The sequence below is a fragment of the Diadema antillarum genome, unplaced genomic scaffold, assembly GCF_040938485.1.
Source record: "Diadema antillarum isolate AM-2024a unplaced genomic scaffold, OU_Dant_1.0 seq00001042_RagTag, whole genome shotgun sequence".
Taxonomy (NCBI): domain Eukaryota; kingdom Metazoa; phylum Echinodermata; class Echinoidea; order Diadematoida; family Diadematidae; genus Diadema; species Diadema antillarum.
Window position 1 is genome coordinate 1,765,576 of NW_027271873.1, and position 18,970 is coordinate 1,784,545.

Sequence of the window (18,970 nt, forward strand, 5' to 3'; positions counted from 1 at the left end):
CATACATGTTGACTTGTGTTGATTTATAATACAGCACCCTAGTTATTATGTGACCTTATGTGAGTCATAATGCTGCACTGTTTCATGTCTGACACTTTTTGATTATACTGTGGAATAATGATAATCATCATCATCATCATAAAGAGATTGAAGAGCTATGTAGGGCTTACTTCAAAGGATTAGATAGAGAAAATAATGCGATGAAACAATATGGATTGGGTATTAAAGTCGTATATGATCGATCTGTTGTGTACAGACGCTTAACCTAGAAACAGGTATTTGATATAAAAGTGCTTTCCAATTTCTAAAATATTCATGAAATAGACGTGTGAGTCAGTCGGTCAGGAGATTCTAGAACGTGATCTGTTTCAAGGTATGGAAAGATCAAGCAAAATGAAGACGAGAACTTCACGTGCGAATAGTGCAGAAAATAAAGAGAATGCTGTCTTCGGCGGAGGTATAGCAGAGGCATGAATTATAAATAGATGATTGAAGCCCCCCCCCCCCCCCCCCCCACGTCCCATTTCATTAACGTCATTGTCAAATTCCAAATTCCTATAGATTACCACTGACCATTGGTATCTCCAATTGCCATAGGCTACCATTGACCCCTGACCCCCCCCCCCCCCCCACACACACACAAACAAATAAGGTTCTGCGACCCCTGAACTGTATCCTCAGAGAGGAATACCCAAAAGTAAATACAATGTACATGTATTAATATTCAATCCATGCAGGTCGACAGCGCATAGATGCCGAATAATCAATAATCTGCTAAGTGAAGGACATAAATTTTGAAATTCCATGGCTGTACGTGCATTTTTCCTCTTTTCCAAAATTAGTACCATGCATGTATTAGTTGACTCAGTGATTTTTTTTTTGGTCGAATTTTGTCGAAACAATCGAGGTAAATATGTTTGTGTGTATAGTACATGTAATTACAACATATGTATGCATGTACAATATGTACTAAATCTGTACACATCTTTATGATATTCATGCCATATTCTCATGCTCGTGCAAATACAGATGTTATGTATTCATGGATATGTTTTGTTGCTACTCAAACTCGATAAAATGAAATACTGCCTTAAAAGCTGATGCCTTTTCTTCAGTGCCATTGAGATTTCACTTACACGGAGCTAGCTGTGAAGTATATACACGTGTATGTAGATTACAAGGGCACATGTGTTGTATCAATAGCAAAAAGAGGAAATAAAACTTTCACTAGAGGACTGCAAATCCATTTTCTTGTATTTATTTCTTTCAGTGTATGAAGTGTAATGGTTGGTTCTCCATTTAGTGTACCACGAGGCAAAACAAATGTGGACACAAAACCTTTGGCCACAAAGAAACTGGTGAAACCAAAAGTCTATGTTCAAATTACAAATACACTGTATCATGTGGGAGTCAAAAATACTGTATATGTGACCCTGCATCACAAAACCAACAAAAAGTCGCCAGACATTGATTTTTAGTTAAGGACAGATTCTGAAAGAGCAGACCCTAAGCTTTAAAATGATGTATAACTGAATTCAAATGGACTCCCCTAACCTACCTAAATACTGGAAAGAAAGCACACACTCTGGAGAAGTGTGAACTGAGAAAAGAGGCTCTGAAGTACAGAGTCTATTCAAGCGCTTAATCTTTACAAGGCTGTGCTAGCTGTGGGATGAAAAGGACAAAACAGAGGATGTAAACCACTGGAGCAACAATGAAGGGATTTCCAGATTAAGCTGAAATTGAGCATGATCTATTGATACATTCTGTCCATGATTACTGCCAAATTTCAAAGCAGTAGCGTTATCCTTTGAAAAGTTGTTAGACTTGAAAGTGAAGAGTGTACAAAGGATTTCAAGAAATGAAAAGGGGCCTCTATTACATGTACCTGATCATTCTACAGGTGTACTCTCCCCCAAACAGGGGTTGTAGAAAAACTGCAGAAACCACACTTTCCCATTCGTGTTATGATCCCAAACTAAAGAATAATGTAGAAGAAAGATAGCTCTTTCAGAAAATATGAAAAACTCAAGATTGACTTAGTTGACCCATTTCACCTGTTTTGAGTCTTCACGTAAAATCAAGGGGTGCGACTTTTTGTTTGTTTTGTGATGCACGGTCACATATGCTCAAAAAGGTAAACCGCTCAAATATGTTGCCCAATAAATCAATATTTTGTGAACATCTTTAATGGGATGGTTCAGTATTGGTGGAGATGAGAATTGGGCTTTTAACTTTTTGCGAGAAACCAAGAAAACACTTATGAAATAGTACAGAACATACCATTTTACGAGGAATTCAAAGTTTATTTGATGAAAATGGGGTGTGGAATGACTGAAACATCCACACACAAAAAAAAGTAGAACAAAGCAATCGTTATAAAGGGTGTGTCCCACACTTTATTAAAATCGCTCTTTTTTGGATATCTCAGCCATTTCAAAACCATTTTTCATCAAATAAACATTGAATTCCTCATGGAATTACATGCTCTTTCATATTTCATAAGAGGTTTCTCATTATCTCACCAAAAATTTTAGAAACCTGAAATTAGGTCTCAACCAAAACTATGCAATCTCTTTAATGTTCATGAAGGTAAACCGCTCAAATATGTTGCCCAACAAATCAATATTTTGTGAACATCTTAAAGCAGTACACTGCCTGCAGCAAAAATTAATACAGTTTTTGATTTCATAATCAACGCAAAACCACTCAACACAACCCAACAATATGTTCGCCATTTGACTAAATTGACCCTGATGTACTTGATACACAGCTTACAACACCACTGAATACAAACAAACACAAGCACACACACAAGTCAAAAACATGCTGTACTACTGTGTATCATTACATGATTTTCATTATTCAAGAGAACAGTCTGCATACCATCACCACACACAATGACATCATTTTTATCTCATCATTCATTAACTCCCACTAATATTACTGCATATATACGCCACATATTTCGCGTGGTTTTCATTTTTCATGAATTTCTCAAGTCTGGTGGTATTCGCAAATTTAGCAGTAGGCCTACATGTACGCAAAAATTCTAACTCTGATCTCGACATGAATGCGACATGCACACGTACAGTGGACTCCTGTTACAACAAAGTCCTCGGGACCGGCAAAGTTTCTTTCGTTGTACAATGTATCAAACGTTCGTTATCACCGAACAAATAAACTATAAAGAACAAAGAGTGGATAATTTTGCGGGCCCGAATTTTTACTTCGTTGTAGCCGCAATTTTGTTACAGCCGTGTTCATTACAATGGAAGTGCACTGTACATTTTTTCGTTCATTACTGTACTCCCCTATCGCGAAATTGTCGGGAATTCCCGATTTGCAAAAAATTAGACTCACTTAATATATGGCGTATACAGTAGTTTGAATCAACTCGCAACACACTGGCACAGAAAATGCCTTCCTCGCATCATATAATCACTTGAAGCAAAAGACTGGAAAGAAGACTAAGTACAAAGTGAACTTGCTTTACCAGTGGAGCTTCTAGTTTATTTGTACATTGCCATAACCTACAGAGGCGATATCAACCCACTTCAGGCCAGCAGGGCAGCTGCGTTCGATGATTCGCTGTGAATATGAGAGAAAAGATCAGGGGAAAATAGAAATCCCAATGAGTGTCCAATTAAATATCTTGTCAATGACATCTCCTACTGAGTTCACAATTTACATAACAGAGCTAAAATTACTACAACCATGAACATTAGAACAGTGATTGAAAAACAGCTGGAAGCAAGCATTAACGGCATAATTTACCATTTGAAGTTAAGTATTGTTAAAGACACAAAATGTGAACAATAGTTCTAATAAAAATGTTTTCAGACTAAACCATCTACAGTTATGGTTTGAGAAAAATACAGATATCTCCTTATATTTTAGGCTTTATTGCAAAAATTTTACATGGCAGGATGTTTTGTGATACGACAGACCTACACATATGCATTAAATGTGCTATCTTGAAAATTTTTCAAATCACTGCTCCCAAAGGTGAACAGGACCTTTAACCCACTGAAGCCAAATCCTGAGTACCCTCTGGCAGGTGTCTATGGGAAATGTGTGTTAAATAGCAAAGTCAGCTGGTTCTCAATGACTTAAGGTGGATGAACAAGCAGCAGAGCTTCCACTTTCAATGCTATGTTTATTTTTTCTTTAAATGTTATGAATACATTACAGCTTAAGGACACCTCATGGTTCTTGTAATTGCACAAATAATTGGCAGAAGATTACACCAATTATACTGGACCAGGTAATTATTTTCCTTCTCGAAATTGAATAGCAATTTTAGTTGAACAAAATGGTTTACAAGTCTATATTAGTGATAAAACTGCTGGGTAAATGACACTTTGTATAGCAATCATACCAAAAAGCATAGCAAATTGCTATGCGATACCAGGAAAATCATTTCCTGCTTGACTTATCAAATGCAGCGATAATCATAGACACATGTAGTGTAAGCAGTGAAGGCGTATTTCTCATGTAAAAGTTTGTCAAATTGTCTGTGCCTTCAGGAAAGGAGAGAGCAAACATAAACATGACTTCAAGGGATCCCTTTATTTCTCTCTTCCTTGTGAGGTGGGGTGTACTTTTTCTTTCTTATGTGTCTTGTTTCTATTTTCAAAGGTGTAAAATTGGAAAAAAAAAAAACACAGAAAAAAAAAATTGAACAGAGAAAGCAGTGCCAGAGGAGATACACCGTGCAAGTTCACAAGATTGAGGACAACCTCCCATATATATTCTATGCGATATAGTAAATTTTGCATAAGTCAACATTGCACAAGTTAACAAATCACTTACTGTAGGTTGAGAAAGAAAGCCCCAAATTTCCCTGTTCTAGTTCTATTCTTTTGTTATCTTGTTGAGTTCTGTGTAACTCTGCATTCACCCTAGTCAACAGATTTTCTCTGGTCCTGTTCACATTGATTTCACAAGGTGCACAATATCTCTTTATTAAACGCAGTGGAACCATTATAATGCGGTGTTTGCTTACTATTTCCAGTTGGGTGGTAGGATCCTCTTGGTCTTGTAGTAGCGGGCCAAGCGGTGTATCCTGCTCTCGATCAGGATGAGGCGGAACTTGGAGTCCTTGTCCTGGGGGGCCAGAGAAGGGAGAAGAGTGTGAGAGACAGAACAAGTCAGGAGTGGCTTTTTTCTTTTCTTTTCCCCCATTCTGGTATTATTTTTTTTACTATGCATCCCCATTATGACAAACATGATTATAATAATAGTCTTATTACAAAGAAGTAAAAATTCAATTCACAAAATTATTTATACCTCTTTTCATAATTCAATGCTTGGTTAAAAAGAGATTTAGACATAACAGAAGAAAACTGCTGATCCCAAGAAGTTCTTTTTAACAGGAGTCACCTACATTTCACTTCATTCCTCAGGGAAAAACTTTAAAACCACACTAATCACGCAGGGGAGAAAACATAATAGAGGTCATATTCACAAGCCACAATCTGTTCTTGTAGTTACTGCCCTCATTCAAAGGGAGGAAAGACATGTACTTCAACATCTACACAGAAAACATAAGAATGAAGCAATAAGGTTGGCATACTTGTTTTGATACTTACTGCATAAATGGGGTGACTAGTGGGAGGAATTGCATTACAAGAGTTCTAAATTTTACAAGTGATTAAAAAAGACCTTTTAATCTTTCCAAATGCAGCCAAAAATTCAATTTTTCTGTCTTTCTCTTTCCTACCCATCAAATTCTATTCCAATCTATGCAGTGCGTATCAAAAAAAAGAAAAAAAGATAATCCAACTTGGGAGGGCTACAATTTTATAATTGTCAGCTATGGAGAGCGCAATGTTGGTTGTGAGGAAACGAGAACTCTTCCTCTTTCTACTGATACCTAATTATGTTGACAAATGCAATGCATGACTGAGCACATGAACTCAAAAGACAACAATGACAAATTGCACTTTTTCCAAATTTGCATGTTATTGTAAAGGATCAGTGCATGTCTCATTGCGTGGATGAGATCTGTCAATGAAAGTGGCAATTTCGGCAGATGATAGACGATACATTAGACTACAACATTATGCCAAAAACAGAAATCTGATCGTTTTGAGCGATTTTTATGATCTGACTTCAAACTCGATTTCCTTGGCTCAGCCATCAGCGACTTTAGGATCCTTTTGTTGTGGTGGGTCACATATGTACTGTATATGAAACTTCCTCATTTGCCTATGAAGCAAATATCAAAATCCAACCAAATAAAAAGCTATCAGAATATGCAATTTGTGAGCAGGTGGGGCTCGCTTTAACACTAAATTTTGTGCAAAATACTTGGAGAAATTATGCTGTCCAACAGATATCTTTTTGGTGGTCCAAATGGGCTACCAAAAGATATTATTTCTCATGAAGTGGTAGACTTAAATCAATTTCTAGTAGCCCTGGGTCATAGGGCCAGACTGCCGATGTCGAGCCTTGGCTAAACCAAGACCAACATCTCACCTTGCGGTTCCTCTCCAGATGCTTGCGGACAGCGACGGCCTTCTTGATGAGGGAGTAGAGGTCCTCTGGAAGGGTGGGGGCCAGACCTTTGGCCTTGAGGATGCGCAGGATCTTGTTCCCTGTGACGAAGCGAACCTGGGCAACACCGTAGGAGTCACGCAGCATCACGCCTAGTTCATGCAAGAGGAGAGTTCAAAGTCAGTGATCGATCAAGCATTGTTTCTTTTGACTACTCTTATGCTGTTATTTTCGCGAGGGTTTAATTTTCGCAAATTTCGCAAATGACTATTGGACTGCGAATTTAACACAACACGAAAATGTCGCCATGCGCTATGCTAATAGTGCATTTACAATAGCCTCAGTGTCACTTCGCGAAAACAACATCTCGTGAAAGTGTCTGTGACCTGCTCATCCGCGAAAATATCTGTACGCAAAAATAACAGTTTATACAGTAATCAGTCTCCAATGCCTGTATGTAAATCATCTGAGGTATTTGTAAACTATCTATTCACATTTGAAGAAAAACGTGAGAGATTCTGAGCTCTTGGCCCAAATGTGCAAAACAGTTTGTTGGTATTGACAGGGGAAAGGGGTTTGGGAATATTGACACTCAACATTACCAGTAAACTTGGGTCAAACTTGACTCAGTGTCTAATTTTTTCAAAAAACCAACCAACTTTTTATCTTACTTTTTTTTTTTTTTGCTGCCTTTGAAATACCCCTACATAACAATTGACCTAACAATTCACAGCCTGTGTGTACAGTCGTCACATGACATTGTGTTCTACTGAAGAAGTATCCAAAATAAATCACAATGGCCCTGGTACATTAAGGTGGGACAGAGCAGCATGTTCTATAAAACTGCTGAACTATAATTGCTCTTGTGTAGGGAAATAATAATTGCATCAGAAACACCACTGTGGCTCAGTGGTTCAGACCAAGGACTCTCAATCATGAGGTCCCAGGTTCAAGTCCTCTGGCAGCAGCAGTTTGCCCTTCTAGAGGCAAAGAACTCTTTTGTCATTGCCAGGGTAGGGAGTGTACACATGTTGTTGGTCCCCTGGTAGCTTTGTTACTGCAAGCACTTCAGTGCTTCCCTTGTGACCATGTAAGATAGCTGTTCCAATAACACCATGTAATCGTATTAGGCATTTCGGTCACATCGCTATTACATGTTATTCGAGCAATGAGCTGAAGCACTCACCAATCTGTGATGGAGTCAGGCCCTTCTTGGCCATTTTGTAGATGTGCTCTTTCACGTCATCGGAGGACAGTTTCAGCCACTAGAATGAACAGACAGAGCAGGGAGATGTTATACATATTATGCTATACAAATCTGTAATGTGTTCCACAAATCACATTTTATACCTTGCATTACCCCGAGGTTGGTCAAAACAACATTTCTCTAATCGTTGCATCATTAAGGATGCCAAAACTCAACAAGACCCCCCATGTGCCTTCAGTAAGCAGAAATAGAACTTATGGACAAGCCAAGGACAGCCAAACAAAAGCAACAAATGAGTAAAAATTATCAGAACATGCCCATTCAGAAGATCAGAAATATGAAACTTCATGATGATGGTGTGGGTGTTGGTATATTTGTATACCACTGTAATACAGCATTTAATTACCACATTGTACATGATCACAACATTCCCTATACAGGTACTCATGCATCTCATTTGGCTCAATTGCTATTTGCAATTCTATTCATTTCATCAATTTTGTTTACTTAAAGGACAAGTTCACCTTCATAAACATAAGGATTGAGAGAATGTGGCAATATTAGTAGAACACATCATTGACAGTTTGAGGAAAATCGGACAATCCGTTCAAAAGTTATGAATTTTTGAAGTTTTTGTGCAGTAACCACTGGATGAGAAGACTACTGCAGTGTATGAATAACTTAGATGTCACATGCGTACAACAATATAAGGAAAATATAGAGAGAATTTCACAAAATTTCATCTTTTGAAAAAAGTACACATTCCCTCGACTCGTTACCGACATATGTTATGTTATTTAGAAAGAGGCAAGTCAAGTGTTCTTTTATTATGCGAAAAAAGTGAAAATGTGTTGAATTTTCTTTACATTTTCTTTATACTGTTGTACGCATATAAAACCACAAGCTGTAGTAGTCTCCTCATCCAGCGGTTCCAACACACAAATTTTAAAAATTCATAACTTTTGCATTGATTGTCCAATTTTCCTAAAACTTTCACTGATGTGTTCTACTAATATTGCTGCATTCTCTCAATCCCTATGTTTATGAAGGTGAACTTGTCCTTTAAAAGTTAACTGCGCATGTGGCATGCCTGTCACAAATCCTAGGGCTCAACATAAACCATAGCCCAGGGCCACCAAAAGTTGTTGTTGGGCCACCAGATTTCTAAAATGGTTATCATTTGGTGACCTCGGGCAAATAGGGTTCAAAAGCTACATGTCTACAATGTTTCCCCAATCTATTGAGCACTCTATCTTGGATGCATCTTGTTACAAGCAGAATACCAACCACAAAGGTACAGTGTATTTATGACATGTAATAATTCCTAGGACCATAAACCAAAGCCTGCTTCAAATCCTAATGCAGATAAATAGTGTTTCATATTATCTGTGGATACTCTTTTGAAAGTGCATGTATACCTCTGTCATTGCATGTAACAATATCACAAAATACTGAAAGTACTTACTGTTGGCACACTTCGCCTGTATGGCAGAGCTGACTGGGAAATACCCTTTCTGTGTGGCAAAAGCGAAAGATAAACAAACTTGTTGAAAATCAAGGAATGTAAAAGGGAATATAGGGGAAAACCTTCCTAAATATCAATCTTCACTCGACATATGGTCACCTAAATCTGCAACACAATGAAATCTTATGGCTACAACCATCAACAGGAAGGTTCTTGAGGGAAAAAGGTTTGCAGTAACACCATGCGTATGTAGTCCTTATTCGGATCGTAGTTTGGCAGAAGAAGAGCCTAGAAGGAGGCGAATTGTGGAGGGAAGCAACATATGGAGGTTGTACGCAGGGTAAAAAGTGAAGAGCGGGGGACAGGAAGGTTCTTCAAATTCATGATTTTCTTCCGTCGAGATGTTTTCATTGCAACTGATTGACAAATTGCCCTACATCGACGTAAATAAGCACTGAATTGATCAGTGTCTTAGTAGTAGCCATGATAAAAAAAAAAAAATCATGGGCGTACATACTCGAGCAGGATTCGAACAGGTTCAAATCCTGCTCGAGTATGTACGCCCATGATTTTTTTATCATGGCTGCTACTAAGACACTGATCAATTCAGTGCTTATTTACGTCGATGTAGGGCAATTTGTCAATCAGTTGCACGGAAGGTTCTTTTTTTCCTCTCAAGGAAAGAAAAACAAACCAGCACTAAAGGTGCGGCAAGATAAGTGACAATTCTGACATTTCATGATCAGTCATATCTCAAATGAATGTTTTCTGATTTTCCAAATGTGTTTACAAAGAAATCATAATTTTCTTGGTTCTACTAGTCAACAAGAAGCTGTCATGTGTATGCACAGTAGTAGGTCTGTATTTCCTTGGTCTTCACAACATGCATTTCAAGATATGGAATTATCAAGGAGAAAGATGCAAACATTCAATGACTCTTAAATACTATGATCTGCCATGTTTATCCTTCCATAAAGTTCCCCATATTTCCCGTGCTTCAATTATTTCAACCTCTATCTATAAAGGTAAATGAAATACATGTAGTTTGGCCATTTTGTTTCTTGAACTTTACATACTAATCTACCATTGCGCATTAAAATGTGTGGGTGTCCAACACATCGACACCCTAATGTTTTTCTATGTTTTTTTTTTAATGTTGACTTGCACTTTGTATAACTCTTCCCTCCTTTTTATTGAAATACTCAGATCTGGTTGAAACTCAATGAGAATTAATAGCAGTGGCAGTGCGCATGTCATATCCAGTGGCGGATCGGGGGGGGGGGGGGGGGGGGGGGTGAGGAGCACACCAGGTGCATGTTTTGGTAAAACAAAGGAAATAACAAGAAAAAAATGGGGTCTAATTTGAAAAAAAAAAAAAAAAAGGAAAAAATGTTCTTCAGCACGTCAACATAAATAACAATAGATTCTTGAGCAGTCTACGTCACAAATGAGATCGGTGTCTAAATTCATCTTTGCAGGTATTGCAGGGCTGCCAACACTGGAAACTAGTTCGTAGTTGAGAGTGAGACTCCCATAGGCCAATCGCAATAGTATAATTTAGGAGTCAAAATGAGCGAGATCAATAGAAATGCATGCAAATGAAATAAAGTTTTAGAGTGAGAAAGGACCAAAATGCAGGAGAGTTGGCAGCCCTGGTATTGCCTACATTGGTATTTTTGGATGGCAGATGAGTGCTAACGTTAGCTTGCCCCCTCTCCCCTTCACACACACACACACACACACTTTTTCTAGCAACAGGGGAGGGGAAAAAAGTGATTTGCTGTTGGACTTTTGGTTTGGAGCACACCACTGCACTCGCTACTCTCAGTGTACGCTGCTGCGATCTTTTGATTTAAATTTACACTAGGATTGTAGTAGGAACATTTCTGTTCTACACTAATTCATTCATTTTTCAGTCACTGAGTCGGATCTTCATGAAACACACACTCAACGTAAGATCTACACAATCACAACCGTAACCTAACTGGCATCGACACCCGTGTAGCACTTTAGAACGTGTGCGGTACGCATCACAGTACACACACACAGGAAGCGTGTAGTTGTCTACCGAGTACTGCACTGCGATCCAATGGAGAGTAGCACATGCATAATTATCCACATCATAGCTGTTACAATGATAATGTACCGGTACTGTCTGCCCATTTTCTCTCGGATTCATGATTTTACATTCGTTAAACGCCCAAAACATGATTTCTTGTTACGAATATTTTTTAATCATGGACATGAAAGTGATGATTCGTGAAGAGAAGATCAAATGTTACAGCATTTTTGCTCACTAACCCGGGAGCGTGCATGCGACCCATGATGGCGAACTTGGTGAAAAGGTCGAGACGGCATTGGCAAACTTCGAACGCAGATGGCGGTATATCCTCAAAGTTGGATGGAACCACCGAATGATGGAACCAAAGAGATTTTCCCCAGTGGTGGGGAGGAGAAAAATCTCTTTGGATGGAGGACATTGTAGCTAAGCGCATCGGGCGGATATGATCGTCCAGGGGCCTGTCTTATAAAGACTTGTGATAGAAATCAATCACAAGTTTCATGTGAGCTTCAATGCAAGTTGCGATTGATTTGGGGACTTGTGATTGATTTGAAGGCTTTATAAGACGGGGCCCAGTACTGTGATTGCAGTGCTGTATCTAGTAGTAAACCAGGCCTATGATTGAAGTTTAGTATTTATCGTACCTTTTCTTTGTGTTTGTTTATGTTGTTTGTTTTTCCTTTTTGCTACATCATTGACCAATCCGCGGACCGCCCACGCATGTGATTTTGCCTATTTCAGATAATAGAAATAGAGCTTGTTGGCTAAACCTTTTTCTTATTTAAATTTGAAATATTTGGGATCAAACATGCTAAAACACACACACACACAAACAAACAAAATAAATAAATGACAAAAAAGTATGGGATGTCATTATTAAACATAGCTTCAAGAACATCCCCTGCTATACATCAAAACCACTAGTACAACTGAAAAGAACTGTATTTGCTTTCAGAATGAACTATAGCTTTAAAATGTTTGACAATTGTGCTTAAGCCAGTTTGGCATTCGAACAAACTCTTCATAATAGGCCCTACCTATGGTACGGTACCCCTAAAGTCGACATTTCCAATACAATGTAATAGATTCATCAGTGTGAACGATGTACTGTTCAAGACATTTGTGTATCCAAAGAATACTGACTTTCAGTACCGGTAATCATAATTTTTTTTGTTTTAAGTTTTTAACATACATCATACATGTACCCAATTAAGATTCCTGTCTATAAACAGAAGGTTACCAGGTACTTTAAATTCCTTGGTTTACGCATTCATAAACAATTTAAAATTTTCATTGCTATGATCAGACTGTGATATTACTTAGGCCCTGTGTGTTAAATTTTAAGTTTAGTATGTATATCGCATCTTTCCTAGTTTTTTGTTTTTGTTTTATTTTGTATTTTTATTTATTTATTTATTCATTTATTTATTTCATTTTTTTTTTTGGGGGGGGGGGGGGGGAGGGGGACTATTCTAGGTTAAAATCCAAATAAGACATTATATCGTGCAGGTTGCCCCCCCCCCCCCCCCCCCCCCCCCATTTGAGACTCCTAGATAGTGTCTATTGTATGTGTAGGCCCTAATTCTCACTTGCATGTTAATTCATCTATACATCTACTCATGAAAATCTACAAGTTTTACTGTGATAATATTGTTATTTCTATTGTGTTTCTGCACGTCTTCTGTTTTATATGAACGTCAATAAAGTGATGATGTAGTACTACTTTTCTTCCATCCTTGGTTCTGCACTATAGGCCTATAGCTGCCGCCCCAGCGCAGCACACTCTCGTCGCTAAGTAGACGGCATACCATCACAATCATCGCTAGTTTCCTTATTAACAGTCAAATTGTTATAATCATACTACTGTTATCAAGACTAATCATGATAATGCTAATGATGATTATAATGACAACAATAATGATAACACTGAGAACAAGCCAGGAGGAAGAGGAGAAGAAGAAAAAAAGAAGGAAAATCTTGTTCCATTGCATGGACCGAGACTCAGTCACTTCTGTATCATAAAACACCTTTGATGTCAACAGGCATGGTCTAAGCCAAGGCCTATTCAATATTTTGCTATCATTTTTTCCCAATTATTGGAAGAGTCCTTTAAAGGGTAGCTAACAATTTATTTCAAGGGGTTTATATTGGAAGAGTTTGATCGCAAAATGTGTCAACTCCATTCTTGCCAAGTTGAGATATTTGCGAGTAAACCTGCGAAAAGCGCTGAAAATATGGGATACTTCCAATCATTACTAAAAAATAAATGCAACAAGTTAAAGATCAATGGGAAGCAAGGTTTAATTTTGCAATCATCTGATGATAGTCTTACTTCTATGTTTGAAAATGGCACTTAAACCATTTTGCATGCGCATTTTTCATGACAACCATGCATGGTGCTACAATTTGAGTTTAATTATATATGTACCTGATAGGTAACATAATCACAGGACTACATGTATTATCCAAAACTTTTATTTGTGAAGTTTTCATTTGAAGGGTTTGTTTGCAAAAACCGATAAGTCCATTTTTGAAGATTTTGAAAGTACGATCTCTATCATAAAGTACAAAATCAAACCTTTTAAATGATATATTGGTCACTACATAAAAAGGTATATTTCTTAAGTTATGGTCAAAAGAAGCAAACATTTTCTTATTATTCTCTTTATTTTTCTTGACCTTTAATCGCAAATATCTCCATTTGGCAAATATGGACTTATCGGTTTTTGCAAACAAACTCTTCATTTACATATCACAAGACATGTGTCATCTACTTTTCTTACATTTCCCCAAAAGTTTTAGTAATTGAACTGCTCCTAATTTGTACATTTAACTTTTGTTTATCTCTCTGCGTACCTGTGCCACTCCAATCTCTTGTCCATAGCTTTGTGAGTAAAAAATGTGCACATTTGACTCATTGGCACAAAAAGGAGTGAATGACATTCTTTGGCTGCAGTGGAAAGGGATGACTGAATAAAATACAGGCATAATTACCTGTATTCGTATTATTGTAATTGGTATGATTGTTGTCAATATCATTCCCATCTTGTAAATCAAGAATACGTACCTATTAAAGGACAAGTCCACCTTCATATACATGTGGATTGAGAGAATGCAGCAATATTTGTAGAACGCATCAGTGAAAGTCTGGGAAAAATTGGACAATCCGTTCTAAAGTTATGAATTTTTAAAGTATATTCACAGTCACTGCTGGATGAGAAGACTACTAGAGTGTATGATGTCACATGCGTACAACATTTATAAGGAAAATACAAAGAGTTCTATTTCACAAAATGTTACTTTCTGAAAAAAGTGCAAATATCCTTGACTCGTCACTGACGTATGTTAAGGGTAATATTATTCCCCTTGCCTTCTGAAAGAGGGAAGTCAAGTGTTCTTTTATTATGGGAGAAAAGTGAATATATCTTGAATTTTCCTTCTACTTTCTTTATATAGCTGTACACATGTGACATCACAAGCTGTAGTAGTCTTCTCATCCAGCAGTGACTAAGCAGAAACTTCAAAAATTCATAACTTTTAAACAGATTGTTCAATTTTCCTCAAACTTCAATCCACATATCTATGAAGGTGAACTTGTCCTTTAAAGCTCTCTAATCCCTGTTGTGTTGCTGTTGCCTTCCTATTGCTCTGAGGCACATTCATTGTGCACACCATAGGGCACCTGGCTCACAATCATTAAGTCAAGATTGGAGAACATTCATCTGAATTATGACGAAAAGCAAAGCAAGTTCCAGCAAAGTGTCCATGGGATATTAAAGAATTACAGTGAATTAACAAAAATACCATACTGCACATAAAGAACGCACACACAATCACTTTACATTTTAAAAAATCTGTACAGAGCAGAATGTATTTATTTCACAAGTTGCCTCTACAAAGATGGCAAAATAAAAAACAGAAAAGAAAAGGTCATCATGTAATTACTGATTCAGTATATTCTATCAGCAAAAGAAAACATGTGACTACGAACTCTGATGACAATGATGTGGTGTGTACAAGGATTTCCTGGCTGATCTATGCAAAGTAGTTCAATGGGACTCTTGAACAAGAAGAAAAAAAAATACAAATAGCTTGTAAAGTAGCATTTCAGGCTTAAAGTCGTAGTCAATCTTGAAGTCAGCACAGTAATATAATAAGTAGAAGAGACCAGACTAAAAATCCTCATTAACAGACAGACTTACAACAGAAAGAGCTTTCAATATTTTCAACCAGTTTAGCAACTCCCACTGTGTGAATGTCTGTTGTTTAGCTGTCGCCCGACTCTCGCTACAGTAATGCAATTAACCAGAAGTGTACGATACTATTTTTGCTTTTTGAGGTACATTGCTAAAGTAGGCATCAACCCCACTGTCTAATTAACACATTTCCTACCAGATTTAGATATTCCAGCAGATTTTATATAGGCTCTACCACATTACCACAGGTTTAGGGTTAAAGTGCACCAATAGCCTGGAAATTAAATTTGTGTACAGCTAGAATACACAAAAAACACCCATTATTCACCTGTAATAACCCCTGGAAGTATAGGTATTTCGATAAATCAGATCATGTCTAAGTTCTGCTCTGTGAGTGCTGGTACTGATGTGTGCCCTTTCTAGCTATATGGGTACGTTTTTACGAATAATATCGAGATTCCCTGTCGATCGGTTTAGCAAGGTATCGATCTATACATGCACGCATAGCATATCACTATCATTCAAGATGTATTTGGAATAAAATGTCGATAGCATAATAATTCAATTGAAAGAATTAGGTGATCGACTAGTCTATTTCAAATCATTTTTGTTTTTGTATACTCTTCAAAATTTACATGTAAACCACATTAAATAAAAACTGGAGGGACAAAAAGTTCTAATATTTTGCAGAGGGCCTGGGCATGTCCCAAGTATATTCTAGAAATATACCAAACATAATACTCAGGGTATTGGTACACTTGAAAAGCTTTGCCCATTTGTGTCTGAGAAATGTCTAGATTTTTTTTTGCACAGGCAGCCTTGAATAAAACCTATTTCCTCTCAATCCACCCAACCTGTCAATTTCTCATAAGATCATCTTCTCACCATGATGGACAAAAAGAATGGAAATGGTAAAGAACATGTCAGCAGAAAAACAACAGAAAGGCTGAAAATAAGACTATTGAATACTGCTGAACTTTAAAAAATAAAAATCATACTAAACAGATCTTAAAACACCTATGCGATAAAAGCCCTTTTTTGCCAACATCTGTCTGTCAAGTGAACACGTAGAATTATATATTATGATCTTGGCAAACTACCATGTGGTATGTTCTCTTGAAATGGCAACTAAGAACTAATTTTTACTCAAGATTCTATCATTTACAAACACATACAAACAAATCATTGGAACTTGTATCACACCTAAGCACACACACATTACACACACACAAACTGCACATGCACTATACAGCATGCAGCTGTATGCACAGGCATTTTAGACTGTTCATGAGAGGTGATAAGGTTCTAAACCAACCATTTTTTGTTTGTTTGTTTTTTTAAGTAAAACTTCACTGCCAGAAAGAAAATGCCAGGCTGCTGAAAGTAACAACACAATTCTCATTCCCACATTTTGTAAGTAAGGGCACCCCCCTACATTTTGTATCAGATATGCCATACAATTTTCAAAGTGAATATAATGGGTACTCATACAAACTACAAAGGATAATTTTTTATTCTGGATTATTTCTACGGTAAAAAAGTCCTGTGCTCTTGAGTAATTTCTTCTTTTTTTCTAAATAACAGCTTGATTGAAAAGCAAAGAAAATATAATCACAGCATGAACTTTTTGTAAATTGGAGCTAATGGCCTTTTTTGCCGCTTTAAATTTCCGCAAATTGCCACCGATATTCAATGCATTTAGTGTAGACAAGAACTTTCCCCACACACTTTAATTTCACAAATCTCTTGAAATTCTAGAAATTAAAATGCATGCGAGCAATCCTGGTTTTACACTATCCAAGGGCTCAGGGCTCATTAGTATTAAAAGATTTTACCAAACATACACAATTTGGTAGTGACTATGATATGGCCATGTACATTTGCACTGAAACACTGCAAGACTTAGAGGCACAAAAGCAGCATGGAGCTTGGACAGAGGATCGAATTCTTGCCAGCTTCAATCTGACAGGATTTTCGTAAGGGAATTACCCTTGTTGTTAGCATTCACTCCATGTATACAACTTAATACATCAGATATGTCAACGTGTATTCATTCTTCTGTGTGGTCTAGTTGCGAAGAAGTAAGTACTGTATACACCGAATATTTTGCATGGTTTTTATTTTCACGAATTTTGCACGTCAGGTGCTATTCGCAAAATTAAAGACGCGCAGAAATATTCACTCTGCTCCCGATGTGAATGTGACATAATATGTGTGTACATTTCTCCATTCAGTACAGGACTCCACGATCGCGAATTTAACCACTCGTGAAATCATTGGGAATTCATGATTCGCAAAAATTTAGACTCACAAAATATATGGTGTACACAGTAACAGTCCATTTGCTTCAAGGATGATTGGCCCAGGGAGGCATTTTTGATTCACCCAGCAAGAAAAGAAGTGGGTGAGCACAAACACAAGCTTAATCTGACAAGTTTCCTATAACTAGTACACCGCCTGGCGTCCAGTCAAAAAACACTGCATTCGGTGGATATCACAAACAAAGAGTCACTTTACACCACAGAGCTGTGCAATTGACTGCATAGTTCTCCACATTTTAATAGCAAAACGTGATAAAATTCCCAAATTTCTACAATTACTTATAGTTTTCTCTGCACTCTATGGGAAACTTTGCAGATTTACAGGATACAAAAGCCTTTATGCATTTCTATCAGACTCTTAATGCCCAGATATACAATACAGAAGCAGCATTTTCCAAGACTTGCAACATCCACTTGTCCATAAATGCATTACTTCAGTACTACCATTATCTCAGTGTAATATTTTGTTTTATTTTGTTTTGTTTGTTTGTTTGTTTGTTTGTTGTTGTTGTTGTTTTTTTTTTTTTTTGGGGGGGGGGGTAAAATGAATTCTCAAAGGGCTGTTGTGGTCTAAAGAGTTGGACAGGCATGATATTCATGCATATGTTGTTCATGCTGTGTTTACATCAGATTGTGTGTTACTGCCTTCTTCAATTGACATTTGTGTGCTAGAGCGCTATCTCCAGCAAATCAATTGGACTACATAATCATAATCATTGGAAAAAGTTCTGTTCGATCCTAAGCTACCTTCATGAATATTGTAGATAGTCCCATATATTCATATCTCTGTTAGGATTAAATATGGGTACTTGGTCCTGCAGCTTACTGTAACAACAGTTTCGTTTATGCTGTTCAACAGAAGCTTGAACAACCATAGGCCCCTGATCCTCCATTATAACCACATTTGTTAGATGTGACCATAAATAGCAAGTTGTAGACAATATCTTTTGGCCACATCTTTTTCTTTTGCACACATGCCTGGGCATTTGCGCCGACTTTCAACACCTGTGCCAGTTCCAAGCAGATACATGTAGTTGCTAGCTGGAAGCTGCTAGGTCAGCAGTACACATGGTAAGCAGGACCATTGTCGAATGGTTCACATCTAGACAACCCTGCCATTAATGCAGTGGTTACAACAGACTGTCAGCTTAAAAAAACAAATAAACAAAGCGAAAACATCTTTAAAAAAATATCTAAGGATGGACAAACAACTTTACC

At 37.4% G+C, this 18,970-nt stretch overlaps 1 protein-coding gene across 1 annotated transcript; it reads right to left on the bottom strand.

Annotated features, from left to right (window-relative positions):
* Positions 1–3,487: 3,487 nt before the first annotated feature.
* LOC139743052 (small ribosomal subunit protein uS15) lies at positions 3,488–11,512 on the bottom strand. The gene is made up of 6 exons (XM_071653562.1): positions 11,475–11,512; positions 9,174–9,222; positions 7,688–7,766; positions 6,484–6,653; positions 5,009–5,109; positions 3,488–3,591 (listed from the first exon to the last, which is right to left on the bottom strand). The coding sequence occupies exons 1-6, from the start codon at positions 11,495–11,497 to the stop codon at positions 3,558–3,560; spliced, it is 456 nt and encodes a 151-aa protein (XP_071509663.1). The 5' UTR covers positions 11,498–11,512; the 3' UTR covers positions 3,488–3,557.
* Between the last annotated feature and the right edge of the window lie 7,458 nt (positions 11,513–18,970).